We start from the raw sequence: 27,675 nt of genomic DNA, 5'->3' as shown, positions 1-27,675 counted from the left end.
AGAAACAACCAGCAAATGTAGCAGAGGTTTAGCGTCCCCTCATGTAGAGTTAAAGGGGACAGAGCTGAGGGCAGAGAAAGAAGGAGCAGAAGAACAGAAGACATAGAGAAGGAAGAGAAGAATTTCATCTTGGCCCTCATGCGGCACCTAACAATTTAGGAACCATTTCTCACATAATTGGCCTCAGCTCCTCCACTCACAAGCTGTGTGACCTTGGGCAAGTTACCTAAGCTTCTCAGGGCCTCAGCTTCCCCATCAGTAAAATGGGGATAACAGTACTGTTTACCTCATGGGGTCATCTGTGAACGTTAAATGAGTTAATAAATGTGAAGCACTTAGAAAATTCTCAGAAGTCACTAAATCAAATTAGACATTATTATTAGTCCCTCATTCGTCCCTTCAATACACATTTATTGAGTGTCTAGTTTGTGCCACGTACTGAAGATGTGCTGGTCACACAGCACTCAACGAGCAGCGTTCAAATGAACGAATGCAGGGCTGGCTGGTTATCTAAGCTGGTTAGAGTTCAGTGTTGATAACGCCAAGGTCAAGGGTTCGGATCCCCACACTGGCCAGCCACAAACAAAACAAAAATCACAGATGAACGAATGCAGTGGCCTTTTAAGACTAGGTAGGGGCTTGCTCTAATCAACAGGTTGGCAGTGTCTGGGGTTTAGGATAGGGTGGGATCACAGGGGCTCACTATATAATTAAATGGGAAATTTTAATGCAGTAACCCTTTAGGACCAGGGGCCTTGGACGTAGGCCCAGGCTAACTGGGTGCTTTGAGGAGGAAGGAGGCCACCCAGCCCCATGACTATTTTCCGCCACATCGAGCCCTGCAGAGGTATTGCGGATGGCTCAGCTCTCGCTGCCAGCCAGAGGGAGGAAGGTCTGAGCCAGTCAGGGGGAGATGGGCTCCCAGAGAGAAAGAAGAACCTGAGCTGGTCAAAAGGATGGTCTAACCAGTCAAATGGAGGAGAGCCCCTATCTGGGGGAGGAGGGCCCAATCTTGTCAGGGAGGAGGAACACAGGGCCACTGAGAGGCCCCTGCAGGACTTGTTTCATTTGTGGTGGTTTTTTGCACTTCCCGTTCCCTTGCTCACTGCGGAAGTTCCTCTTCTTACCCAGTACCCAGAGCCTAGCCGGAGAGGACAAGGGCAGAAGCCACCATGAGTGGGGGCCCTATGGGAGGCAGGCCCGGGGGCCGAGGAGGATCAGCAGTTCAACAGAACATACCCTCCACCCTCCTCCAGGACCACGAGAACCAAAGACTCTTTGAGATGCTCGGACGAAAATGCTTGGTGAGCTGGGGGTCTCCTTGCCCTCCCTGTCTCCCTCCCTTTCTTCCTCCTCTCCTCCTCCTTTTTCTCCTCCTCCCTCCTCATCTTCCCCATCCTTCCCCTCTCCTCCTCTTTCTCCCCTTCTTCCCCCTCCTCCTTTCTCTCTCCATCATCTCCTCCGCTAGAATCCACTCACCATCATTCACCCAACCCAGGAAGATCGTGATGTCTACTCATCTTCTCTCTGGCTGCAGTTCTTCCTTTAGGCCCATGACAGCCACAGGCAAGGAAGGACCAGATATGGCTCCAAGACCCTCTGGCTACCCCCTCCCAGACTCCACTAACCCTTACTCTCCCCTCCCAGACGCTGGCCACTGCAGTTGTTCAGCTGTACCTGGCGCTGCCCCCTGGAGCTGAGCACTGGACCAAGGAGCACTGTGGGGCTGTGTGCTTCGTGAAGGACAATCCCCAGAAGTCCTACTTCATCCGCCTTTACAGCCTTCAGGTGACCCCCCCACAACATGCAAACCAGTTCTAACCCACAAACCCAGATCTGTATCCATAGCCCCGAGCCCTTGGACCAGATCAGTGAACCCCTGAGCCCCAGAACCAAAGACACCCAGATCCCAAACTCTGGTTTGCCTGTCTGCAATGACTGACTCCAGCATCTCCATATCAAGATCTGTAAAGCCCCTAATATTAGTATACCTCCTAAGGCTAATCTGTTCCACAAACTCCAAAAATTGAGCACTGTATTTATACCTGAACCTTAAATCTGTTCTGAACTCAACATTTTGCACCCCAAAAATCCCCCATCAAAACTCCTGAACCCTTAATGTTCACCTAGTTCCTAAATCATAAATCTGCTCCACAGACCCCAAACCTGAATATTCCATTGAGTCTTGAACTCCAAATCTGTCCTTTTAAACCCACAGCATGGACCCCAGAATTCCCATATTAAAACTCAAATACTAAGGTATTTCTTAAGCAAAAAAAATCTGTTCCACAAACCCCCAACCTGAGCTTTCCAGGCATAAACCCCAAATTCATTCTTCTAAACCCATGAAGATGAACTGAGCATAACTTTAAGATCTCAGGGGTGTCAAATACTGACCAAACTCCTAAGCCATAACTCTGCTCCACAAACTCCAAATTGCACATACCTTGGCTGGACTCACCCCAAACTCTCAGGTCTATATGTCTGAACCTCAAATCGCAACCCCGACTCCCAAATACTAAAACCTTACCTGCCATGAAGGGAGTCAAGAGTGGAATTGAGTCTGAATGAGCCTCAATCTCCTAGGACTGGAGTCCCAAATTCTCAAATGCAAGCCCCTAATTCCCACATCTAGGGACCTGAATCCCAAATCCAAACCTCTCACAGCAGTGTCTAACTTCTAGACTGTACCCCAACCTTCCACATCTGACACCTAGACCCCCAACTCTGATGCTGAGCTGAAAATCTCCAAATCAGACCCTGGAGACCCAAATCTGGATACCATGCTCCCCACCCAGATAACAAAGGCCTGCCACCCAGGGCGCGCCTCACTGCCAGCATGTCCCCCACCCTGCATCTCTCCAGGCTGGCCGGCTGCTCTGGGAACAGGAGCTATACTCACAGCTGGTCTATTCCACTCCTACCCCCTTCTTCCACACCTTCACTGGAGATGTAAGTGACCAACCAACCCTTGCACCTCAGTTGGGGTGTGGGGAGGAGATGGGAAAGTTGGGGGGGGGCTGGAAGGCTGCTGACCCCAAGGCATGTGCAGGACTGCCAAGCGGGGCTCAACTTTGCAGACGAGGGTGAGGCCCAGGCCTTCCAGGCCCTGGTACAAGAGAAGATACAAAAAAGGAATCAGAGGCAAAGTGGAGGTGAGGAGGCCTTAGGGGAGGAAAGGAGGTTGGGCAGAAGTGAGTGCAAGCGTGTGGAGCTAGAAAAGCCCCACCCTCGTGGTGGTTCTGGCTTGCAATCCACTTGTTTATCCACAGACAGACACCAGCTACCCCCACCACCAGCACCCGCCAATGAAGGTGAGTCCTCTAGTGCAAGTAGGGGTAATAAGGGGCTAGCTCAGGAACCTGTGGCAGGTGGTCATAGTTCTCTACCCATTCCACCTTCCCAGAGAGAAGAGGGGGCCTCCCACCCCTGCCCCCACACCCAGGTGGAGACCAAGGGGGTGAGTGCTGATTCTTCCATGTTTTCTGGATGGGTGGTGGGTGGGGGAGTGAGTGGATGAGTGAGTGAGTAGTTACATGGGTGCATAAATGGGTGAATGGCCAGGTGAATGGGTGGATGAGTGAGTAGGTAGACAGATGGGTAGATGGATGAATTTATGAATGGATAAGTGGGTGAGTGGATGAGTATGTGGATGGATGAACAGGTGCATGGATGTGTGGATGGATGGGTGGGTGGGTGGATTGGTGGTAAATAGACAACTGAGTGGGGGAGTTGATGAGAGGATGAAAATATAAATAGATATGTAGATGTAAGGCTGATGTATAGATGTATAGGTGAATGGGTAGGGGAACAAATGGATGAATGGATGGATGATTGAGTGAATTAATGAAAGAGTAAATGAACAGTTAATAAGTGAATAAATGACAAAATTTTGGTCAGCGAAGAAAGCAATGATTGAATGAATGACTGAGTAAGTGAATGAATAACTTAACAAATTAGGCAATGAGTCAATGAATGAATGAGTCAATACTTAGTGATAAGCATGAGTGAATGAATAAATGAGTGAATCAGTGAATGTATGAATGGTTTGCAGAATCCACGCACTTCTCCATAGACCCTACTTGGATCCCCTCCCCCACTCTCTCCATGACCATCACACACACACAAACTATCCCAACATTCTCCCTGTTTTCTGCCCCTATGTTTTGGTTGGTAGGTAAATGGGTCAATGGTCCAGTCTGTTTTCCTCACAGGCCCATCAGCTGGCCCTCTGTCTCTGGGGCTGGTGACAGTGGACATCCAGAACCCTGATATCACAAGTTCACGATACCGTGGGCTCCCAGCACCTGGACCTGGCCCAGCTGATAAGAAGCGCTCAGGAAGAAAGAAGATCAGCAAGGCTGATATTGGTGCACCCAGTGGATTCAAGTGAGAACCTCTCCCCAGTGGGCCCACAGATCCCTGGGCTGGTGGGGAAGTGGATGTGTGGGGGAGTGGATGAATGTATGGGTGGATGAGGTGGGCTGGTAGGTAAGTTGGTGAATGGATGGATAGGTGGATAAACAGATGAGTGCATGAATTAATGAATGAGTTGAAGAATGAATGGATATGTGGTTGGATGGATAGGTGGATGGGTGGATGGGAAGTGGGCAGGTAGCTGGATGGGTGAGTTGGATGAGTGTGTGGACAGACTGATATGCAGGCTGATTGGTTCACAGACAAGGTGGATGGGCATAGATAGATGGACAGATATATGGATGAATGGCCAGTTCAGTGGGTAAGTGAACAGAAGTGTGTGGTTGAATGGGTAGAAAAATGAGTGGATAGAAAGGTGGGTACATGGGTAGATGGATAGGTAGATGGACAGGTGTGTGTGAGGACAGATGGGTGGACAAAGGGGTAAACAGACATGTGCGGGCAGATGGGTAGAGAGATAGATCAGTGTCCCAACAGGTAAATGTGAGTGGATAGGTAGACAAACGAATGGGTGGATGGATGGTGGAAAGAGGGATGGGTGGACAGATCAGCACCACAAACTATGGACCCTTTCTAATTCCATAACTCCTGCTCACACTAATTCACTCATTCAGACTCATTCATTAATTCTGGTCCTTCAGAGTCCCTCTGGGCAGGAGAGGGCAAGAGGGCTTCACTAGGAAGGGAGGGAAGGAAGGGCAGTGGAGCTTCACTGGAGTCTCCTCACCTCCCCCAGACATGTCAGCCACGTGGGGTGGGACCCCCAGAATGGATTTGACGTGAGTAACTCCAAAGTCCCCTGGACCCCACACAACTTCCACCCACCCTTCCGTAGAACACTGCTCAGACCCCACCCCAGACCCTACCCTTCTCACACCCTTTTCAGATCTCTTGCTGGTATGGACCCAATGATAAGGTGTCCCTTCCCTCTTCACCATATTCCTTCACTCCTGCCCCGGCCATTTTCTACCTGGGCAGGTGAACAACCTAGACCCGGATCTGCGGAGCCTATTCTCCAGGGCGGGAATCAGTGAGGCCCAGCTCACAGATGCTGAGACCTCCAAACTCATCTATGACTTCATTGAGGACCAGGGTGGGCTGGAAGCTGTGCGGCAGGAGATGAGGCGCCAGGGTGAGCCCCCCGCCCTTCTATACACCCCCTTCTTCTCCAGCCCTGGCAGCTGACATCTAACAGATACGCTGAAGTCACTCAGTCTTCATGGAAACCCCTATACTGCTGTAATAGGAAGTTGGTCAGTTGAGGTACCCATTTTACAAATGAGCAAAACCGAAGCTCAGAAGGAAATGATAATAATCGCAGCTATGTGTTATTTCCCCCCACAGAGCCACTTCCACCGCCCCCACCGCCATCCCGAGGAGGAAACCAGCGCCCCCGGCCCCCTAATGTGGGGGGTAACAAGGGTCGTTCTGGTCCACTGCCCCCTGTGCCTTTGGGGGGTGCCCCACCACCACCAATGCCCCGGGGACCCCCACCCCCAGGCCGAGGGGGCCCTCCACCACCACCTCCTCCAGCCACTGGACGTTCTGGACCACCTCCCCCTCCACCCCCTGGAGCTGGGGGGCCGCCCATACCACCACCACCGCCACCACCACCGCCACCACCCAGCTCCAGGGATGGGCCAGTCCCACCCCTTCCCACTCCTATTTCAGCACCTGGGGGGGGCCTGGCCCCTGGTGGGGGTCGGGGGGCACTTTTGGATCAAATCCGGCAGGGAATTCAGCTGAACAAGGTGAGGATGGGCAGGACAGAGGATTGGGGTCTGGGACTCTGGGATGTCCTGTGCAAGTCAGGATATTGGGGGGCTGAGGCCAAGACTAATGGGGGTGCTAGGCTCTTTGTGTTTGGTATAGGGTTGGGAGGTTGGTTGGTGGGGAGCCTTGAAGGGGACCTGGAGTGTGTGGAAGGAGAAATAAAGAAGAAGGGGTGGGGAGAAATACCCCTCTCACAGGCTCTGAGCTGTCTGTGCTAAACCCTGCTTGCTGCAGACCCCTGGGGTCCCAGAGAGCTCAGCACTGCAGCCACCACCTCAGAGTTCAGAGGGGCTGGTGGGGGCCCTGATGCACGTGATGCAGAAGAGAAGCAGAGCCATCCACTCCTCCGGTGAGCCTATCCTGCCAAGACCGTGAACCTGGTTCCTAGGGCTAGCACTGGCTTGAAAACTACCCCAAGCAGTCACCACTGAAAGTGACATTAGCCCCATCTGTTGTTTTTGTTTGTTTGCTTTTTGTGTTTTTTTCTTTTGTTTTGTTTTTGGTGGCTGGCTGGTACAGGAATTTGAACCCTTGACCTTGGTGTTATAAGGCTGCACTCTAACTGACTGAGCTAACCGGCCAACTTTAGCCCCATCTGTTGATGACAGCATTAACATGAATCTTGGATCAATCCTTTTTGAAAATCTTAAGTCATTATGTGACAATAATATAATTAACTCTATCTTTGACAGTAATATTAACATTAATGCTAGGGTATGTTCACAATATGAACATTAATCCCATATGTTCAATACTATTAACATCAGCCCACTATGTGATGATAGTATTATAAAGAACCCCATCTTTGACAATAATATAAACTTTAACTCCATGCATCAACAGATTTACATTAATATTATAATTAACCCAATCTTTTTACCATAATGTTAACATTAATCTCCTAATGTGTCAACAATATTGTCATTAACCCATTATATGAGGATAATATTAATCTAAACCTATTATGTGACAATATAATTAACTCCAGCTCTGACAATAATATTAACACTAACCCCATGTGACCAGCCCGTGGCTCACTCGGGAGAGTGTGGTGCTGATAACACCAAGGCCACGGGTTCGGATCCCATATAGGGATGGCCAGTTAGCTCACTGGGTGAGCGTGGTGCTGACAACACCAAGTCAAGGGTTAAGACCCCCTTACCGGTCATCTTTTAAAAAAAACACTAACCCCAGAGTGTGTCCACAAGATTAACGAGTCCATTATATGACACTATAACTAACCTCATCTTTTGACAGTGATAGATCATTAACCCCATTATGTGTCAACAATATTAACATTAACCTACATGAAACAATAATAAATTACCCCACCTTTGCTAATAATACTTAAATTCTTCCTATTAAGTGACAAGCATTAAACTGAAAGGGTTAACATTAATGCTTTCTGTGACAATATCCCAACTAATCACATTTTTGACAATATTAACTTCAACTCCAACTAGAACCTAGATCCTGACTATAATCCCTATCTTGTCCCAAGCAAAAACTCCAACTCTCCCTCCTCTAGCAGGAGACCTCAGCACCCCCAAGGCCAAGTCCTCACCTCCCAGGCCCTAGGATTCCCCCAACACCCAGGGCCTTTGAACTCTCTCACCCATCCTGAGTCCCACTCTGCATCTTTTTCTCTCCTTCTAGACGAAGGAGAGGACAAGGCCGGTGATGAGGATGAGGATGATGAATGGGATGACTGAGTCAGCCACAGACCCCTGCGCTCCTCCCCGCAGGCCAACGGCTCCCTCTCCACCTGCTCTGTGCCCACCCTGCCATCCCAGCCCTCCAGTCCCTACTTCCAGGCCCCCAAGCCCTGTTTCTTCCCCACCAACCCCTCCAATGCTGTTATCCCTGCCTGGCCCCCACACTCATCCCAGCAATACCCAGGGCCCCTTTTATACGAAATTTCTCAGTTCTCTTCACACAAGGATTTTTAAACAAAAATAAAAGAATTGTCTTTTTGTCTCTCTAAATTTCAGTTTGCTTACATTCCAAATGTGGGAATTTGGGGTTCTTTTAGAAGTCTCTTTTATTTATTTATCCCATTTTATTTATTTGGACTTATGTGTACTATACATTCATTCTTTCATTCTCTCAGTCATTTAGCCCACATTTCTTTGTTTCCTTCTGCCCTTGTCTTTCCACAAACGTTTATTGCCTGGCACCATTTTAGGGGCTGGGGATACAGCAGTGGGGGGAAAAAAAAACAGACAAAAATTACTGCTCTCATGGGGTGGAACTGATATTCTAGGGGAGGAGACAGACAAGAAACAAAAAATCAAATAAAAATAAAAGATAGTTACAGATTGTGATAAGTGCAATGGAGTGCTAAGGCAGAGATAAAGGGGAAACAATATTCATATGGAGTGGTCAGGGAAGGCCACTTGGAGGAGTTGACAGTTGTGCTAAACCTAGAGAGAGAAGGGTCAGCCAGGAGAATATTTGGGGGAAAAGCACACCAGGCAGAGGGAACAGACAGTGCAAAGGCCCTGAGGTGAGAAAAAGCTTGGTGTGAGGCAGGATGTGGCAAATAAGTGAGAGAGTCATTTACTCATTGATGCATTTCATTATTGTTTTAAAAATCATTCAATAGATACGATGCTAGATTAAGAGCACAATCAGTTACAGACCTCCCCACTCTCCATGTACACACAACTCACACACCAGGATCCTGATGGGTCAGATCTCCCTCTCAGTCTTAAGATTTGGCTCTGCCTATTTCCTAGTGCAAACCAAACACTGGCCAATTACAACAGAAGAGGAAAAGACTTAATAATCAGACAGATCTGCTCAGGAACCCAGGCAAGATGCCTCACCTCTGAGCCTCAGTTTCTTCATCTGTACAACGGGGGTAACAATATGTAACTGATTTCCAACTGGGATCCCACTGGGTCACCACCCTCCCCCCCCCACTCCCAGGACTTGCTCCCCCAGAAAAAACTGTCCCTGGTGTTTAAAGCTATTTCCAGAGGAGTAATTAGAAACTCTTGTACATCAAAGCTAAGAACTGAGGTTCCTACCCCTTCCCATTTCTGAAATCTGATGGATTTGAGACCTCAGATATCCTACCTGTAGAGGAGGAAGAGGAAGGGAGAGGGGAGGAAGATAAAGGTGAGGGGTAATCCAGAGAGGGCAGGCTTCTTCCACAAGATCAGTGGAAGAATTTCTAAACCATCGAGGTGCCAGTAGGGGTGGGGTGTTGAGGGATGGAAGAAATGAGTGAGGCGGTGGGAGTGGTGAGGGAGGAAGTGGGGGGGTCGGGGGAGTGGGAGCTGGCTTGCTGTGGAAGGGGGAATTCCCCTGGAGCTAGAAAAGGAGGGAGTCTCAGATTTCCTTTAATTTTTTCATTATTCTTCACCTGCCCCTACTCCACTCCCCACCCCACCCAGCCAGGTCCCTGGGCAGGTGGCAGGCAGGCAGGCACTGAGTCCAGGAAGGGCCTGCCAGTATCACTTCCCACTCCCCCACAGAAACCCTACACATCCAGTGTTCTGGGACCCCTTTGGCAGACTGTCCTGGCAAAGACCTTCCATCACACGACCTCTGAACCCCATGAGCACTGATAGAGCAGGCACAGACTTGGGGTAAAAGAATTGACTGTGAGCAAGTTGCTCGACCTTTCTGGGCCTCAGTTTCCATAATCTTTAAAATGAGGATAAAAATGCTTACCTCACGGGGCTGTAGCAAGAACTGAAGTAGATTATGTCTGCAAGGTGCCTGGCTCCTTGTAGGCATCTATAAATGTTACTTGCTATTATTGTTGTTGTTTGTTGTTGTTACTGGATTTCACTGAACATGAGTCACCATTGATTATAAAACGCACAATTATTTTATGGATCATTAAGAAAGACAAAAAAGTGCTGCCATTTAAATCATGACTCACCAGTACTTGTAATACGCAGGCTGATTTCAGAAATGTTAAAAAATCAAATGCTTCTGGAGCCCTGGCTGGAGATGATGTTTCTTAACCTGCATTCTGCATATTCACTTGTGGAAACTCATTACACTGTTCATCCATGGTCTGTGTATTCTTCTGAATGTGTGTTACACTCCAATATGAGGTTTACATTAAAACAGGTCAAACCTGTGCAGCTTGCAATGGATAAAATCTTGTACTGGCCCCAGCATTGGGCAAGGCAGTATGAGGGCACTTCAAAAAGCTCATGGAAAAATAGAATTAAAAGATAATACGAATCTTTCCATGAACTTTTTGAAGACCCCTCATATATACAGTGGGCACTAAATTAATGCTGAATGAACAAATGGGCTGGGAGTGAGACACAGTAATAATAAGATAATAGGACCTTTTACTTTTGAGGTCTCCTGAAAAGGTGTTAATCCAGAAAGATTCATTTTGCAGATGAACAAGAGACACCCACCCCACCGTCACTCATCTGGGGTTTTACAGATGAAGAAACTGCCTAAGGTCACACAATTCAGTAAGTGGTGGAGCTGGGGTATGAATCCAGGTAGCCAGGCTCCAGAATCCAGGCTTTTACCCACTACGTTATACTGTTTGGGGAGGGCCAAGGGATGCTCACAGACCCCTTTATCTACCCCCAAATCCAGACAGGCAGAGGTCATGTCTTAAACTACACTTGTGGCTTGGATGGGTCTCCCAGACCCCTGGGAGTGTGAGGGCCCTGCCTCCCCAAGGAGACTGGAGGCATGTGAGAAGCAGCACCTGACTGTCCTAGAAGGAATAAGGGAGGGAAGGGGGTGCACGATGGGACTTAGGTTGTTGACTGTTCCACTCATGGCAAGAAGGGGCTACCATGCCATTTCAGACCTAGGAGCCATTTCTCCAACCAGCTCACAGCTGGACTGGCAGGCAGACAGAAATAACCATTTGGTTGACTCTATAACTCACGGAGCAACAGGGAGAGGGGCAATTTGAGGAACTGCCAGTGCGGTTTCCTGATGCTGGAAGGTACTGAACATCTAACTGAATGACAGCCCGCCTAGGACTAGCTGGGGCTGGTGGCCTGACAGTGGAAAAGACAGGCAGCTTCCTGAGGGCCTTACAGGCCGTCTGGCTGATGACCTGTGGTGCCGCTGCCAGCCTGGGAGGTTTGGGAGGCCGTACTCTGTGAATAGCTGACTATTGCTAGGAATCACACCTGGTGCTGTATAAAGGAGGGACACCCTGAGGAGGAATTGCTGTTGAACAACCATCCACCCTACCTGAATCACAGCATGTTTGAGGGCTTGGCTGGGTGCTCTGACTGACTGATCACCAGCATAGACAGTATGGTCATTCGGATACTGAGAATGCTGTCACCTGGCTAATTGATGACAGATGAGGGGCAGATTGGAGTCACGGGCCAACTGACCAAGGGCAGGATCAGTGTGGCTGCCTGACTCCATGGCTGTGTGTGTGGTTATGGACTGTTTGCCCTGATAGACTCCCAGCCTCCCTGAGGGGCCTACTGCATCAGAGGCTGTTGACGGACTGACCGATGGTGGGGATGAGTGGCCTGAGAAGTGACAGACGGGCTGACCCACTGACATGGCGTGGAGGCGTAATCATACCTCTAGTTGTTTTGACCATTTGCTCTGAGGGCCTAGCTGGGTGTTGTGACAGGATCGTAGTGTGAATGAGGAACAACTCATGAGAGAATTTCCCCAGAGAGAGTGGCCGCTGGTCCCAGGGCCAGAGTAGAGGGAGACGGGGGCTGCTGGACTGGTTGAGTGTGTAGACAGGACGGTCTGCGGGGATGACAGGCCGCTGACTGACAGCGCTGAGTGCCTGCCTCCAGGAAACCGCAGCTGGCCCGAGAACACAAATGGATGCTGCTCTTCACTGACGGGTAGTGGGAATGGGGAGCGGGGGTCTGACTAGACCCCTGCCTGGGAGGATTGACCTACTGTCTGATTGGAATCGGGTGACCGGCTGAGCAGATGCATGCGGCGCTAGTCCACCCTGACAGTCACGGCCTGCTTGGGGTTAAAATGTGATGACGGACTGACTGACGGTGGTAATTAGGGGTCTGACAGGACGGAGAATCCCCCGCATGACCGGCTGACGACGTGATTGGCTCCCGGCGTGACAGACAGACCGGCGGACGGGCAGGGACTCGGGCACCCCCGGGTACCGCCACCGCCGCCACCGCCGCCCAGACGCACTCTGGGAAAACGCGGCGAGCACCATCCTCCGGGACCGAGCCGGGCGGCGGGGAGGGGTCCGGTCACGGCTCGCCGGTTGGTCCGCGCGGGCGCTGCTCGCGGCGAGGCGCGGCCAATAGGCTGCGTATTCCCGGCCACGCCCGCGCGAGCTCTCTTCTCGCGAGGCCGGCTAGGCCCGAATGTCGTTAGCCGTGGGGAAAGATGGCGGAAAATTTAAAAGGTGAAGCAGTGGCGGCAGAGGCGCGGGCCGGCGGCCGAGTGGAGTGGGCTGAAGGGGTGGCGTCACGAGCTCGCGGCGCCGGCGTCCGAGGCCACGGAGCCGGGAGCCGGAAGCCCCGCGCGGAAAGGACGGGGCTTGGGGAGCGCGGGCCTGGCGCGCGGGGCTGGGCGGGGCTGAGGGGAGGGGGCGCGCGCCTCCGAAGGCGGCGGGCGCAGGACTAAGTGGGGACGCGGGAGGGGGCCGCGCGCTACAGGTCGCGACTGGAGCAGCGCGCGCACGCGCGAGGGCTAGTCGGGGAGGCCGCGCCCGCGCGCGGGAAAATCAGCCCCCGGTGACCGTTACCAGCTCGGTGTCCACGCGAGATGCCGGAAGGGGAGGGAAGAGAAGGGGGATGGATCCCCCCTTAGAATGGGGGACAGGGGACTCTTCGCGGGGAGAGTAGCTCCTCTCATCCTGATAGGGAAAGGGTTTGGAGTGGAGGATTCCCCACAGAAGAGGGGAATGCAGCCTACCTAATAGAGCTGGACTCCCCATTTGCAGAGACAGGAGTGACTGTGTTGGGGGCTCCTCTGTGCGAGGAAAGCTGCACGGAGCATGGGTTCCACAGGTGTCAAGGGGACCTCTGAGGGCTAGGAGAGTCCCGCTGTGGTCAGTGCGGAGCCAGCAGCTGGAGACGTGAGCCGGGACCTCTTCCATGGGGTTTCAAATGCCAGTTAAGGGCTTCAGAAGGGAGAGACAGCGCAGGGCGAGGAAAACGTGGGCACAGGCTCAGGGTCCCGGCTAGGCCTCGCCTCACTGGAGCCGGGAGTGCACAAGACCTAATTTTGAAAAGCTCTTGTACATTTTTAGGATAACAACCAAAGTATCTCACCATGGGTTTCAATAAGTTTGATATCTGTAATGGGAGGTCGAAAATATTAAACATTTTAAAAGGATGAAATAGGATGAAGACTGACTACACTTGGAGTGTTTTATGACATGATTTGGTAAAATGGCTTCTAAAGCAACATTAAGAATGTGCCTTGAATCAGAAAGAAATACATATTTTTAAAATCTGTGTGTCTTGAAAAAGTTTGGTAACCCCAGAAACATTCCAGGTATATTTAAAAGAATCGATGTCACTAATCTATACTGCTTTGCCTGTTCCTGAATTCAGAGCATGCCCCTGTGGATGAGCTTTACCCTTCATGGAAATGTGGATGAGACAGAAAGTCAAAATATAGAGTGAAAAAATATACCTTGTGGGTTTAAGGCACCCAGACTAATCATTCAGGGAAGCTTCCTGTAATGTAATATCGTTCCACAATCTCTTATTCATGATTCCAAAATCTAAAAAGTCCTGAAAACTGAAATCTTTTCCTTAAATTTGGCACCGTTCATGGCAAAGTAGATTATAAGGTGGAACTATTCAGTGAGGCTCTCTTTACATCCTTATTTCTCCTGATTAATGTGGAAAATTCATATTTTTGCTGCAGAACTATTAATGTGTTTTGACTATGACATGATGCCCCTGACCACGCTGGGGGTGTTAGATAATGTATGTGATATACCTAGAACTACACTTGTGAAATCCGAAAATTTTGAATTCCAAAACACATCTGACCCCAGAGTTTCAGATAAGAGATTGAGGACCAGTCTTTCCAGTTAGGCCTTTGGTAACCAGGAGGGTTTTTATCCAATCCCCCCCTCCCACCCCCCTTGAAGCAATACACCCTACTGAGATGGTGGGTTGTTCTTTTTCTTTTGCAAAGTGGAGAGAGGGTGATCAGGTCCTGAACCCAGTGCAGGTTTGCAGACAGTTTTAGGAACAGTGAAGGGAAGTGTGAAGCTCTGGGAATAGATTCCTTTAGAACAATCCATGCTACAAACTCCACTTTGAGGCCCACTGCTCCAGGAGTAGCCTTGGGCAGTAAGCATTGGAGTTCAAGGACATATTTCTGTTGCAGAAGAGTCTCAACAGGAAGGCCTGTGGATTAAATTTTCCTGGCTCTTAGGCAGTTCTTGGGGTGTCCCAGGGAGGAGCTGGGGTCCCTTTTGACCCCTGGCCTGGTCAGGCTGCCCTGTAATGGTTCTTTCTGGCCCCCTTGTTCCAGGCTGCACTGTGTGTTGCAAGTCTTCTTGGAATCAGCTGCAGGACCTGTGTCGCCTGGCCAAGCTCTCCTGCCCTGCCCTCGGCATCTCTAAGAGGAATCTGTATGACTTTGAAGTTGAATACCTGTGCGATTACAAGAAGATCCGCGTGAGTCTGCGGTGGCCGTGCCCTGGGAGGGGGCTGGTCTCAAGTTTAGCTCCCTGCTGTCTTGCCCCCCCCAGTGCTTGCATCTGTCTCCAAAGAGAATCTTCTCTGATCCTGAAAAAATAAAATGAATAGACCCTTTTATCCCCATTTTATAGGTAGGCTTTTATAAGTGGCTTTCTGAGGGGGGCAGGAACCAAAATGAATTCCCAAGTAAATCTCTCTTCCCGCCTCCCTAGGAATACAAACCTATTGCAGAGATTGAGAGGAGGCTGAGCCCAGGCGTGCAGATGATGATAGCTAATGGTTATTGAGCACTTTCAGCATGCCAGGCACTTCCTCTCAGAAACTCATTTAATCCCCCTAACCACATGCGAAGTAGGAACTGTTATTGTTGCCAAAGGAGGTAATGGCAGGAGAGTTAAGAGAACAAACTGGAGGCAGGAGGCTTGGGTTCAGATTCGGACTCTGTAACCCCAGCCTACGTACCCAAACTCTCAGTACTTAATTTTCCTCATCTGTAAAATGGGGACGACTAGTAGTATCTACCTCATATAGCATTGTGATAAATAAGTTAATAATACATGTAAGTTGCTTATAACAGTACCTGCTACAGAAAAATGTTAGCTGTTTTCTTATATTCATGAAGGAACTGAACCCCAGCAAAGCTAAATAACTTACCCAAGGCTATTACAGCTAGGGAACAGCAGACTCAGGATTTGTACCCAGGGTGTCTAAGTGGAGAACCTGTGCTGCTCAAGTCTATCCTAGGGCTGCCTCTCAGCAATAAAAGCTCCTTCTGGCTGCTCTGTGGAGAACAGCCTGTAGGGGGTGAGGGTGGAAGTGGGAGGACCAGCTACTGCCAGGGGCCAGACGAGCCATGACAGTGGTGGCAGTGAGGGTGGTTTGCAGGGGTCAGATTCTGGATGTATTTTGAAAGTGGGGCTGACAAGATGTGCTGAGGGTGGATATGGGGAGTGTGAGCAAAAGAGAAGTCAAGGATGGCTCCAGGAGTTTGGTACTGACCATCTAGAAGAAGGGAGCTGGTGACAGGAAGACGGGAGGGCGTGGCTTTGGGAGATTAAAATAACAGTTGGAATTTGGACAGAGCAGTAATGGGGAGAGCAGGATTTGAACTTCATGAATTTAGTAATCCTCGCTCCAGAGCCCCCCCACCTTTGTTTGGCGGCTGCTCGGTATGGGGATCTGAACCCTTGACCTTGGTGTTATAACACCGTGCTCTAACCAAGTGATCTAACCAGCCAGCCCCCAGAGCCCATACTTTTTAACCACCACATGGAGTCATTTCAGAAATGGAGTGTGGCAGATGTTATCCATTGGCTTTGGTATGGAAGCCCCACAAGGGCTGGCCCAAAGGTCTCACCACTTATGGTGCCCCCACCCCCCTGCCTCCCAACAGGAACAGGAATATTACCTGGTAAAGTGGCGTGGATATCCAGACTCAGAGAGCACTTGGGAGCCACGGCAGAATCTCAAGTGTGTGCGCATTCTCAAGCAGTTCCACAAGGACTTAGAAAGAGAGCTGCTCCGGAGGCACCACCGGTCAAAGCCACCCCGGCACCTGGACCCAAGCTTGGCCAACTACCTGGTACAGAAGGCCAAGCAGAGGCGGGCGCTGCGACGCTGGGAGCAGGAGCTCAATGCCAAGCGCAGCCATCTGGGACGCATCACTGTGGAAAATGAGGTGGACCTGGACGGCCCCCCGCGGGCCTTCGTGTACATCAATGAGTACCGTGTTGGCGAGGGCATCACCCTCAACCAGGTGGCTGTGGGCTGTGAGTGCCAGGACTGTCTGTGGGCACCCGCTGGAGGCTGCTGCCCTGGGGCATCACTGCACAAGTTCGCCTACAATGACCAGGGCCAGGTGCGGCTGCGAGCTGGGCTGCCCATCTATGAGTGCAACTCCCGCTGCCGCTGCGGCTATGAGTGCCCCAACCGTGTGGTACAGAAGGGCATCCGCTATGACCTCTGCATCTTCCGCACAGATGATGGGCGTGGCTGGGGCGTCCGTACGCTGGAGAAGATCCGCAAGAACAGCTTCGTCATGGAGTACGTGGGAGAGGTAGGGAGACAGGACCGGGTGTGTGTGTGCGGCTCTTCCCACCATGTGTTGGCAGTGTGTGTGCCCAGCTCTCCTCACTGTGTGCCTGAAACTCCCTGCTTTCCCCTTGGGGGACATTTATGATTCCTGCGGATTTGATCTGAGTGTCATAGGGACATCCTGGCAGGGACTATCATTCCAAGCTGGTACACACCAGCACAGCCATGGCGGTAGCTAAAAGAACATTGAAATACTTCCTGACTGGGTTGACTTCTTAAAGGTACCTAGCAAAGAAGAAAAGTGGGAACTGAGATCAGGCAGCATTCCTTTTAACAGGCCATGTGGTCTGCCACAGGGTTGCATTACCTGAAGAGGCACTTCTTCATTTCACAAGGGTCTATCTTATCACCAAGCAATGTCTGCCTGGAAGGAGCGCCTTTTCCTAGTCTGCACAAAAGGAACACCAACAGTCTGGAGTAGGGTGTAGACATGCCTTGGACAGAGGTTGGCTACCTCTTCTTCTAGACTTTCAGGACACTGGGGAAAAGCTGGTTATATCAGGCAGGTTATCCACTGTAATAAACCCCCAAATCTTAGTGGCTTCTCACATTCGAAATTTGTTTGCTCATGGAACAGTCTAGTGCGGGTGTTTAGGTAGATATACTTTCACACAGCCACTTGGCTCTTTCCGTAGCCTCTTTTCCTTTTGTGCCTTGGCCATGCCTTAGAGCCTTCGAGTGGCCACTACATCCTCAGCATTGCCTGGCAGGTGGGCCAAGTGGAGAATAGAAGGGAAGGTTTCTAATGGGCCAGGCCTTGCCTCAGTACAAAGGAGGTGGGGGAGTGTGCTTTAGCCTCGTGCCCAGGTAGAAAACAAAAGGAGTCTGGGCAAATAACTAGCAAGTGTCTGCAACAGAAAGTGTCGCATTCTAAGGTGAGACGTGATGGGTATTTGGAGTGGGGGTGATTCTTTGTTATGTAGAATGGTCTCATGTATTGGGGGACATTTAGCATCCCTGGACCTTGACCATTTAAATCCATGAGTGTGTCCTGTCATGGTGACAACACCAAATACCTCCATATATTTCCATAGGTCCCTTATGGGTGTGATATGGTTGGGAAATCACAGAAGCTGGTCTGAGGGACACACACTTAAGGGTGTTCACACTGTAGTAATGACACTGATGGTGAGGAGAGGCTCCTGCCCTGAGGAACTGTAAGGTAGAGAGGGTCAGATCTCAGAGGGACAGAGAGAGTCTTGAGGCAGAGTAATCTACACCATGGATTACCCAGACAGTCTGGATGAGACGGCAACACCCCAGAAACCCTGATGGTCTGCTGGAGGAAATGTCCATATGCCAAAGGACCTGACATTCTGGAGGAAGGAGGAGGTGTCCACATCCAGAGGGACCCTGACAATCTGCAAAAGAGGTGTCCACGTCTGAGTGGCCCTGATGACCTTGAGGAAGAGCTTGAGCTCTCCACATTCTAGAGGAACCTGGCAGTCTGACTTAGGAAATGTCCACACCCATGCTGTCCTGACAGTCATGAAAAAGAAGTGTCCTCACCCCAGAGGAATCTGGACAGTCTGGAGACGATCAGGTCTACACCCAAGAGCAGCCTGACAGTCTGGAGGAAGTGTCCACACCTTCAGTGTCCTGACACTATGGAGGTGTCCTACCCTCAAAGGGACCCTCACCATCTGCAGGAGGGTGTGTCCTTACCCCAGAGGCCCAGAGGTCTAGAGGAGGAAGTGTCCAGACCCCACAGGACCCTACAGTCCTAGAGGCTGTCCAGAGCAGGAAGCATCTGAACCTCACTGTGCTGACGGCTGGAGGAAAAGCTGTCTACCACAGTGATCTTGACAAGTCGAGGAGGAAGAGTCTACGCTTCCAGGCAGCCTCAGTCTCCTGAGCCTGATACTCTTCTGACTGCTCTCTTAGTGTCTTTACTCCTCTACGCCAGAAACATCAGGGTTTCCAAGGACCCTCTCACCCATCCTCACCCTTCCCACTCTCCATATATTCTCCGCACTATTTCTTGGCCTCCCTCTTGCCATGTTTGGTGACTTTCAGGCCCCCCTCTGGCGCCCTCATACCTATAGGTCCTCCTGGTGGTGCCACAGACCCCCAACCGCTGCCAGAGCTGAAGTCATCTTCCCACACACCCCCTCCCCCCCAAAGAGGCAGTATAGTAAAGCGGTTAGGAGGGTAGACCCTGGAGCCTGGGCACCTGAGGTTGAATCCCAGCTCCACCACTCATCAGCAGTCACTTAACCACTTTGTGCCTCAATTTCCTGATCTGTAAAATGGGAACGATGATAGTACCCACCTCATTTGCTTGTTATAAGAATGAACTGAGTTGTTATGTGTGATGCACTTAGAAGAAGCACTTGAACAGTGTTCAGTATACAGTAAGTCTTATATAAATGTTAGCCATAAGCTAAATTCAGAAAATCCAAAATTCACTGAAAACCAAAGATTTTTTGTAACCCCTTTGGCCACAAAGCCCAGCCTGACCCGACGGAGGCCTGTTTGTAGCCTTTATCCCACTTGGGGTGAATATTCATAGATTTTGTTGCAGAAATATTAATTTACCTGATTGTGTGGTGCTGTCTCAAGCCCTGCCAAAGTGTAATGTAACCGAGGGCACATCCCCCCATCCGTAGGCCGTACCACCCTTCTACAATCAGGATGCGGGCAACCTGCACCACAGTTCCCTCCCCAGGAGCTGCTCTTCCCTCCTTTCCACCCTTCCCCATTCTTGCAGAATATTCCCACCCGTGCCCAGCAGAGAGAGCAAGCATATTTTACTCATTCTAAAACATGCATCACTTTCATGTTTTAACATCTCTGAAATGAAGGTGGGCCTTAATTAGTTAATCAAATGATGGTGTATCATTTAATTATCAGTGTTTCCTAAGAGTGTACCTCAGATTTCAACAAGATACGGTAATACATAACTACTTACATTTCTCAGTGTCCTAAAAAAAACCAAAAATACCTTTCACATCCATGATCTCATTGGATCTTTATAGCAGCCCCTGTCAGGTTGGGATTTTGTCACTGTCATTCCCATTCTACAGATGAGAAAACTGGGGCCCAGAGAGGTGTAGAAACTTGCTCAGAGTCACAAAGCTAGTAGAGTGTGTAAAAACATAAAGGCCCAAGTGTCTAAAACTGTTGCCGTGCCAGGCCTGGTGGCCCTTTTTATTTTTCTCTTGACTGAGGAAACAGGCACAGAGAGAACATTCAGGATCCCATATCCAGGAGGGGGCAGAGCAGCAGCTGTCTCCAGGCCTTCTCATTCCTGTTCACATCAGCACCTTTTCCAAGCTGCCAACTTACAGCCTGTCTTCCCCACTCATTCTGGAGAGCTGCTAGGGAACAGGGACGTGGACTGATTTGTTCCGAGTTTTCAGGGCGGAACAACCATTACAGAGTGGGACTGAAAAGAAGCCGAGAGAGAAGGAACTGTTTGTGCCCTGGAGGGCTTGCGGTGTGACTCACTCCTGCTGCGACTGGGTAAGCAGGTAGGGGCAGAACAAGAACAGGCAGGAAGATGGAGAGATGTGGTCATTCCCTCTGGCTTGCGGAGGGCTACAACTGAAAAGATGGCTCAGCCACCACCCAGCATGCTCAGGGGCCTGGGAGAGGCTGCCCTTTGACCCCAGGGCTTAATTAATCCAGGGCAGCCAGCTTCTGGGGAGGAGTGGGAACCCAGAAGCTGAGGAACGCTGCTCGGAGAAGTGACATCTGTTTGAGCTGAGGCCACAAGGAAGAGTACGTGTTCTTCAGGAGGTACAGGGTGGCTGACCTTGACCTGTCACCTCAAAATGCCTCAGTGGCTCCTGTTGTGTCCCTCAGGAGAGAGTCCCCACTCTTCAGCCTGGTGTCAAAGCCCTTTTATGATCTACAGCTTGCTTTAGGGGATGTTATTTCTTTTCATTCCCCCTTGAGCCCTAAGTCCTGTGTTTCCTGATCAACATGTTGCACTGTGGGTATCTGAGTCCTCTGTCACCAGACTATGATCCCTGATAGCTAGGAGTAGACACAGGGTGGGTGTCAATAAACCCCCCCTGAATGAATGAGTAAATAGAAAAATTGGGTGTGGAGGAGCCCAGGTTCCTCAAGGAGTGGAGCTGAAGCATGGGCTGGAGGTGACAGCGTAAGAGGCAGGAAGGAGACAGTGAGGACACCAGTGTGGCTGTCCTGGTGGAGGAGTCAGAAGAGCATGGTCACCTGCCTGCATGAGGATGAGCAGGAAAGGAGTCCCGGGTTCATGCCCGGTGTCAGTGGGGGGTGGGTAGTGGGTCTCTGAGGAAGGGAGAGGAAAGGAAGAAGCAGTGTGGGGACAGAGACTGAGCTGCCTGTAGGAGCACCACCTGGCCAGAAGACAGTCCACTGGGTTAATAAATAGCAGTCATTGCATGTCTCCTGTGTGCTCTGCACTGTTTTGGCACTTATCTCTAAGGCTGGGCAGAGAGGTGGTAGGAAACCAAGGAATGGGAAATGAGACCTGCCCTGGTCTAGGGGCACCCTCAGCTGAGGAAGGGGCAGTCTTGGGTACAGTGGGCCTCTCACCCCAAGAGAGGCATGGGCAGCTACACTTGTGGCTGCCAGAAGGCTGTACTCGCTGGCCCCAGGGGAAAGAGGGAGCTTCGTTGGAGCCAGGGTGGGATGGAGAATCCACTGACAGTATTTGGGAGGCAGGGCCAGGTTGGGGCTAGGCCTACTGCATCTTCAACACCAGGTGTTGGCACTGTGTGTGGCTGAGGGAGGGCTTCTCACCCAGACTCTTGTCTCCTTTCTTTCATCTTCCCTTCCTCTCCCTCTCTCTCTCATTCTGTTGCTTAAATTTTTGGCTTCAGCCTTTTTCTTGCCATCTCTGACTCTCAGGGGGTCTTGGTCTTCTCTCTGGATCTGGGTCTCTCATGCTAAGATTCTGTTTCCAGCACTGTCTCTATTGAGTCTCTTTCCTGTTCGTTCAGTCTCTTTCCCCACTGTCCTAGGACTCTCCCCTTCATTCTCTGTGGCTCTCACCCTGGCCTACGCTTGTTTGCCCTGAATCAGTCGGTCCTTCTCACTTTTTCTGTCTGTTGTACCCTGGATCTCTTTCTTTCTTGCCCTTGCCCTGCTCTGGGTCTCGGTCTCTCTCCCCCTCCCTCCCTTCCTCCCTCCCTCTCTCTCTGGGTCTCAGTCTCTCTCTCTCCCTCTCTCTCTCTCTCTCTCTCTCTCTGGGTCGGTCGGTCTCTCTCTCTCTGGGTCAGTCTCTCTCTCTCTCTTTCTCCCTGCTTCTTGCTTGGTCCCAAGAGTATGAGAGGCTCTGGGAATCCTCAGGCAGTTCTTGATGGGCAGCAGGAGGAAGAGCTTGCTTTCTTTCCTTTAACTATGTTGAGAGATGCCTCATTCCATCCAGAGGCTGAGAAGGGGTAGGCGGTGGCAGCTGAGGCCCAGGCCCTTGAGAAGTGCTGACAGACCCTGCATTGCCGCCCTCCATGTGGTCATGGGGTGGGGTGCCTACTGCTCACCATTCATTCTTGTTCTTCTCTTCCCGGGGGCCCTGCTGGCTCTCCTGAACCTCTGTGGCCAATCTCCCCACTCCCATGGCCCTTTTCCCCAGATCATTACCTCAGAGGAGGCGGAGCGGAGGGGCCAGATCTACGACCGCCAGGGTGCCACCTACCTCTTCGACCTGGACTACGTGGAGGATGTGTACACCGTGGATGCCGCCTACTATGGCAACATCTCCCACTTTGTCAACCACAGTGTGGGTACCCCAACAAATGGGTAGGGGGTCAGGAGGGGCAGGCTGGGGCCCCCTCTTCACTCTCCCACTGTTCTTTCTTGCAGTGTGACCCCAACCTGCAGGTGTACAACGTCTTCATAGACAACCTTGATGAGCGGCTGCCCCGCATCGCTTTCTTTGCCACAAGAACCATCCGGGCAGGCGAGGAACTCACCTTTGATTACAACATGCAAGGTGGGGGTGGCAAGAGACCGGGGACAGGGCACCCCTCCCCAAAGCATACCAGTCACTCAGAAGAACCAAGGGAAATTCTTTAGCTGGAGCTTTAAGATGCTCTTCCTGATTCCCTGTCTCCGTTCTGGATTCTTAGACCCCTGCCCACCCCTTAGGGGTCCCCTCAGTCCTAGCCCCCGAACCCCAACCCTGAGACACCCATACAAACTTCTGCCAAGATTCCTGGGGGAGGACGTTTGGCTGGAGAGTTAAGACACTCCTCCTGACTCTAATCTGTACTTGCCACATACCCCAGCTCCTCCCCACTCCTAACCCCCCTTTGCCCTTCCTCATTCCAAGCCTCTGGACAAGTCCTCTTCTTGATAAACTAGCTACCTCTGAGACAATCAAGGGTGGATCTTTGGCAGGAGAGTTCACATGCCCCTCTGGATGCCCAGGTGGCCCTCCATTCCTGATGCCCCCCTGACATGACCCTCTTGGTTCTCTGACAGCCCTGTCTCCCCCAGCCACTTTCAACCCCTGGCCTGAACGCCCCTCCACTGCTGAGCCATGGCCCTAGGCCCAAACCACCAGCCCTCAGACCCCCTCCTACCTCAGATCCCAGACCTGCTCCCAGTACCCAAGATCCCTGGTTCTTATGGTAAAAAAGGTAGGCAGCGGTAGGCTTTATCCAGGCCTTCTAACAAGTCCCTTCCTCCCTGGCTATGACTCCACAGTGGACCCCGTGGACATGGAGAGCACCCGCATGGACTCCAACTTTGGCCTGGCTGGGCTCCCTGGCTCCCCCAAGAAGCGGGTCCGTATTGAATGCAAGTGTGGGACTGAATCCTGCCGCAAATACCTCTTCTAGCCCTTAGAAGTCTGAGGCCAGACTGACTAAGGAGGCCTGAAGCCGCCTGCCCTCCCCCACTGCTGCCCTCCTGTTGAGGAATGACTGCCAGGGCCTCCGCCTGCCCCACCTGCTCCCACCTGCTCCGCGTTCAGAGCTGCAGCTGCGGGGAGGACCGACCTCCAGGAGGCCCCTTTTCCCTGTCCCAGCCCCATCCGTGGGTTGCACTTACAAATCCCTGCCCACCTTCAGAAGCAATCTTTAGACATCAGAGCTTTCTGCAGTTGGGGTTCATGGCCAGTCAAGGAGGTCCAAGGGGTAAGCCCCACCCCAGAATAGAAAGTTGTTTGTTTTTGCACCTGCTTCTGCCTGGAGCTTGAGGGGTCTGTTGCAGGCCTCCTCCCTGCTGCCCCAAGGGTACAGGGAAGCAACCCCAGGGCAGGCAGACATCCGAGCCAGAGGTCCCAGCCCGACCACAGCAGTGCTGTACTAGTGAAAGAAGGGTGGGTCTCTGCTTGTGCTTACAGTGCTGGCAAATGTTGGCCCTGAGAGCTCAGGGCTGCACATCTGAGAAGTGGATGCCCACCTGCCACCAGAAGGGGGTGGATGCCTGTGGCCCACTGACTAGTGAGAGGAAGGCAGTCCAGACTTTGCCAGTCCTGCATTGGGCTGGGATGGAGCCCTGCCTTCAGGAAGTGCAGGGAAGGGACCCGGGGCTCTCAGGGGCTCTGACAGGGCTGGGAGCCCTGACCTAGGTGTGAGGACTGCTGGGACTACTCAGAGCTGGAATCAAGACCTAGATAGTCCGTAGATAGCACTTAGGACAATAAAATAATGCACATTGACGGGATGCTGATGAGGCACCAGGCACTGGGTAGAGCACCTGGTCCACGTGGATTGTCTCAGGGAAGCCTTGAAAACCACAGAGGTGGATGCCAGGAAAGGGCAAAAGGTGAAGTATATGCCAAGAATGGGGGGGGGGGGCGCGCGCTTACCCACTAGGGGATGGTGAAGTGAGAGGTGAGCTCCTGCTGCCTGCCAGCCCCAGACCCCAGCCCTTTGCACTCATCCCAGGTCCACTGGTCTCAAGAGTTACCTGCCTACAAATGTACAAAAGGCAAAGGTTCTGATGGCTGCCTCGCCCTTTGCTCCCTCACCCCTGTGAGGTCTCTAGGAAGCCTTTCCTGACTACCTGTGCCCAGAGTGCCCCTATGTGAGACTACATGCCCTGCTACCAGATGCCAGATCTATTTGTCCGTTTGTGTGTCCGTCCCGGCCTCCCCCCCCACCCCCCAGACCTTCAGGCATGGACTGAATCTGGTTCTCCTCTTGTATACCCCTCAGCCCTACCCAGCCTGGAGTGGGCATCAATAAAATGAATTTTTGGCTGAACAAACCAAGGTGTAGGGGACTGAGGACTTTGTGTGGGTGGGAGTTGCCCAGGAACATGTTCCTTAAACCTCAGCCATTTGATCTAATCTTCCCAATTCTGGCCCCCACAGCATACCACTTGTACCATCATCTACGTAACATCTTGACCTAAAATAAGCTTGCTTTATACTTTAATTTTAGAATGCATTTGAAAAGCAACTAAATCCATTGCTGTCTAAATGGACAAACCATTATCACTTGCCATTAGCAAACAGAAGTAACTAAAGAAACAAATTCAGGGGAAATATAGAAATGTGTTCAAATTCTAGCTGGAACCTCCCTGCTTTTAGGGGCTTTAAACCCAAAGCCTGCCTGCTGCATTCAAAAAGAAAAGTTTGTGTGTGCTGGGGAAGCTTTTTCTGCAAGTATTTATTGAGCACCTATATGTTCCAGGATGTAAAGCAGAGAACAAGGACGATGTTTCAAAGACTTACTTGTTTTTATCATCTGTCAGCCTGAATGTGACACAGATAACCCCAATATTTCAAAGACCTCACACAGAGGTGACAAAACCCCAAACAGCCCAGAGACCTCATATCCTGTGACAAAGATCCCCAAACCCAGAGACCTCACACACGGGGCACCTAGGACACAGGCCTTCCAACAGCTCATAGACCTTATACCTTGCATATTGACCCCAAGTCTCTCAGAGGTGTCACACCCTGGGATGCACACACACATGTTGCTCAGAGCTAGACACACCAAATAACAGGTTTCACTGAAACTGGGCCACAGACTCCCAAACAGCTCTGCGACCTCACATGCTGCCTCATATACTGGGATTCAGACCCTACATGTGTCAGAGAACTTTCCTTCTGTGACAGATGCACAAACATCTCAAAAGCCTCACAACCTGCAACAGCACTACCCAAACTATTTGGAGCCTGCACACCCTGATCATTGACTTCCAAACTGCTCAGAGACTTCACATCCTGGGACAGACCTCCAAATAGCTGAGCTGTCACATGATGGACACAGACTGCCCAAACACCTAAGAAACCTCACACTGAACACAGATCCTTAAATCATTCCTTGGACGCAGAACTCCAAGTTGCTCATAGACACCCTAAAAGCCACATCATTAAACATCACTCCCTAGAACATAGTGCCACAAACAACTCAGACTCAAGTCTTGGATACAGACCCCAAGAGCTTAGAGATCTCATAGCCTGGAAACAGACCCTGCTCAGAGAATTCATACCCTGAGAAACAAATCTATATACAGCTCAGAGACCTCATGCCTTCTGACACAGACCCCTAGACAGTTCAGAGTCAGGATCCTAGGAATAGGCTACCAAACATTTCACAGACCTGTAACCCATATACCCAAAGAGCTCAGAGACCTGAAAATCTGATTACAGACCCACAAAGCTCAGAAACTTCACAATCAGGGATAAAGCCCACCAATTTCTCAGAGAATTCACAAACTGGGACAAAGATGGACAAACAGTTCAGACACCTCATACCCTCTTCTCAGACCACCAGACAACTCAGAGACCTCACACCCTGAACACACTAGAGAGCTCCAAAATCACACATGCTGGATGGAGCACAGGCCCCAAAATCACACATGCTGGAGCACAGGCCCCACTCATACCTCATACCCTGGACACAGATTCCTGTTCATAGATGTCATACAGTGGACACAGGCTTCCCCAATATAACTCACAGCCTTTATACACTGAGATCCCTAAAGAGCTCAGAGGTCCCACACTCTGGTTCACAGAAGAGATCAGAGACCTGAAAACCTGGGCACACACGCTCTTCATAGCTTAGAGACTGCACACCCTATGATATAGACCCTAAGTAACTGAGATCACACTTCCTGGACATAGACCTCAAACAGCTTAGAAACCTCATATCCTAGGGTCAGATCCCCAAACAGTTCAGAATCTTCACTCTAAACACAGACCTCCAAATGATTCGGAAATATCACACCCTGGCCTCAGACCTCAAAACCATTCACGGAACTCACACTTTGTACTCATATCCAGAAAGATTTCAGATACCTGACAGTCATGGACTCAGATCACCAAACAGCTTTGAAACCTCACATTCTTTGCAAAGTTGGCCCAAAACAGCAGAGAGACCTCATAACTGTGACACAGATCCAAAACAGCTGAGGGACTTCACATTGTTGACAGAGGCTCCCAAATGGCTCTAACAACTTCTAACCTGGGAGACAGATGCAAAAGCAGTTCAGAGATGTCACATCCTGGCTACATATGCCCACACGGCTCAAACACGTCACATTATGGGACACAAACCACCAAAGAGTTAACCTCACCATCTGAAAAGTAGATCCACAAACAGGCCAGAGACCTCACACAGCAGACATACAATGCCAAAATGCTCAGAACTAACAAATTTTACCCCCTAGGACACAGACTCCCCACACACCTCAGTGATATAACAACCTGGGCATAGATTCCTAAACACCTGAGACACATCAGAAACTGATTAACAGAACCCCAAACTGCTCAGAGTCCTAAGTCTCTGGAAACAGACCCTGGTAAGTCAGAGACCTCATATCCTGGGACTGAGACTCCCCCAACAGGAACTACCTC

At 50.8% G+C, this 27,675-nt stretch overlaps 2 protein-coding genes across 2 annotated transcripts; both read left to right on the top strand.

Moving 5' to 3' along the window:
- Positions 1-1,142: 1,142 nt before the first annotated feature.
- Positions 1,143-7,922, top strand: WAS (WASP actin nucleation promoting factor). The gene is made up of 12 exons (XM_063084237.1): positions 1,143-1,304; positions 1,648-1,788; positions 2,866-2,952; positions 3,053-3,155; positions 3,273-3,314; positions 3,407-3,460; positions 4,215-4,389; positions 5,174-5,216; positions 5,416-5,569; positions 5,782-6,188; positions 6,445-6,559; positions 7,867-7,922. The coding sequence occupies exons 1-12, from the start codon at positions 1,173-1,175 to the stop codon at positions 7,920-7,922; spliced, it is 1,509 nt and encodes a 502-aa protein (XP_062940307.1). The 5' UTR covers positions 1,143-1,172.
- A 4,593-nt stretch (positions 7,923-12,515) lies between these two features.
- On the top strand, positions 12,516-25,010 carry SUV39H1 (SUV39H1 histone lysine methyltransferase). The gene is made up of 6 exons (XM_063083785.1): positions 12,516-12,568; positions 14,662-14,807; positions 16,225-16,887; positions 22,489-22,635; positions 22,719-22,848; positions 23,565-25,010. Exons 1-6 carry the CDS (start codon positions 12,550-12,552, stop codon positions 23,696-23,698), a joined length of 1,239 nt encoding a protein of 412 aa, XP_062939855.1. The 5' UTR covers positions 12,516-12,549; the 3' UTR covers positions 23,699-25,010.
- The last annotated feature ends 2,665 nt before the right edge of the window (positions 25,011-27,675 follow it).

Source organism: Cynocephalus volans, chromosome X (genome assembly GCF_027409185.1).
Source record: "Cynocephalus volans isolate mCynVol1 chromosome X, mCynVol1.pri, whole genome shotgun sequence".
Taxonomy (NCBI): domain Eukaryota; kingdom Metazoa; phylum Chordata; class Mammalia; order Dermoptera; family Cynocephalidae; genus Cynocephalus; species Cynocephalus volans.
The sequence above is the reverse complement of the archived record's forward strand: the minus strand, read 5'-3'. Positions and strand labels throughout refer to the sequence as shown.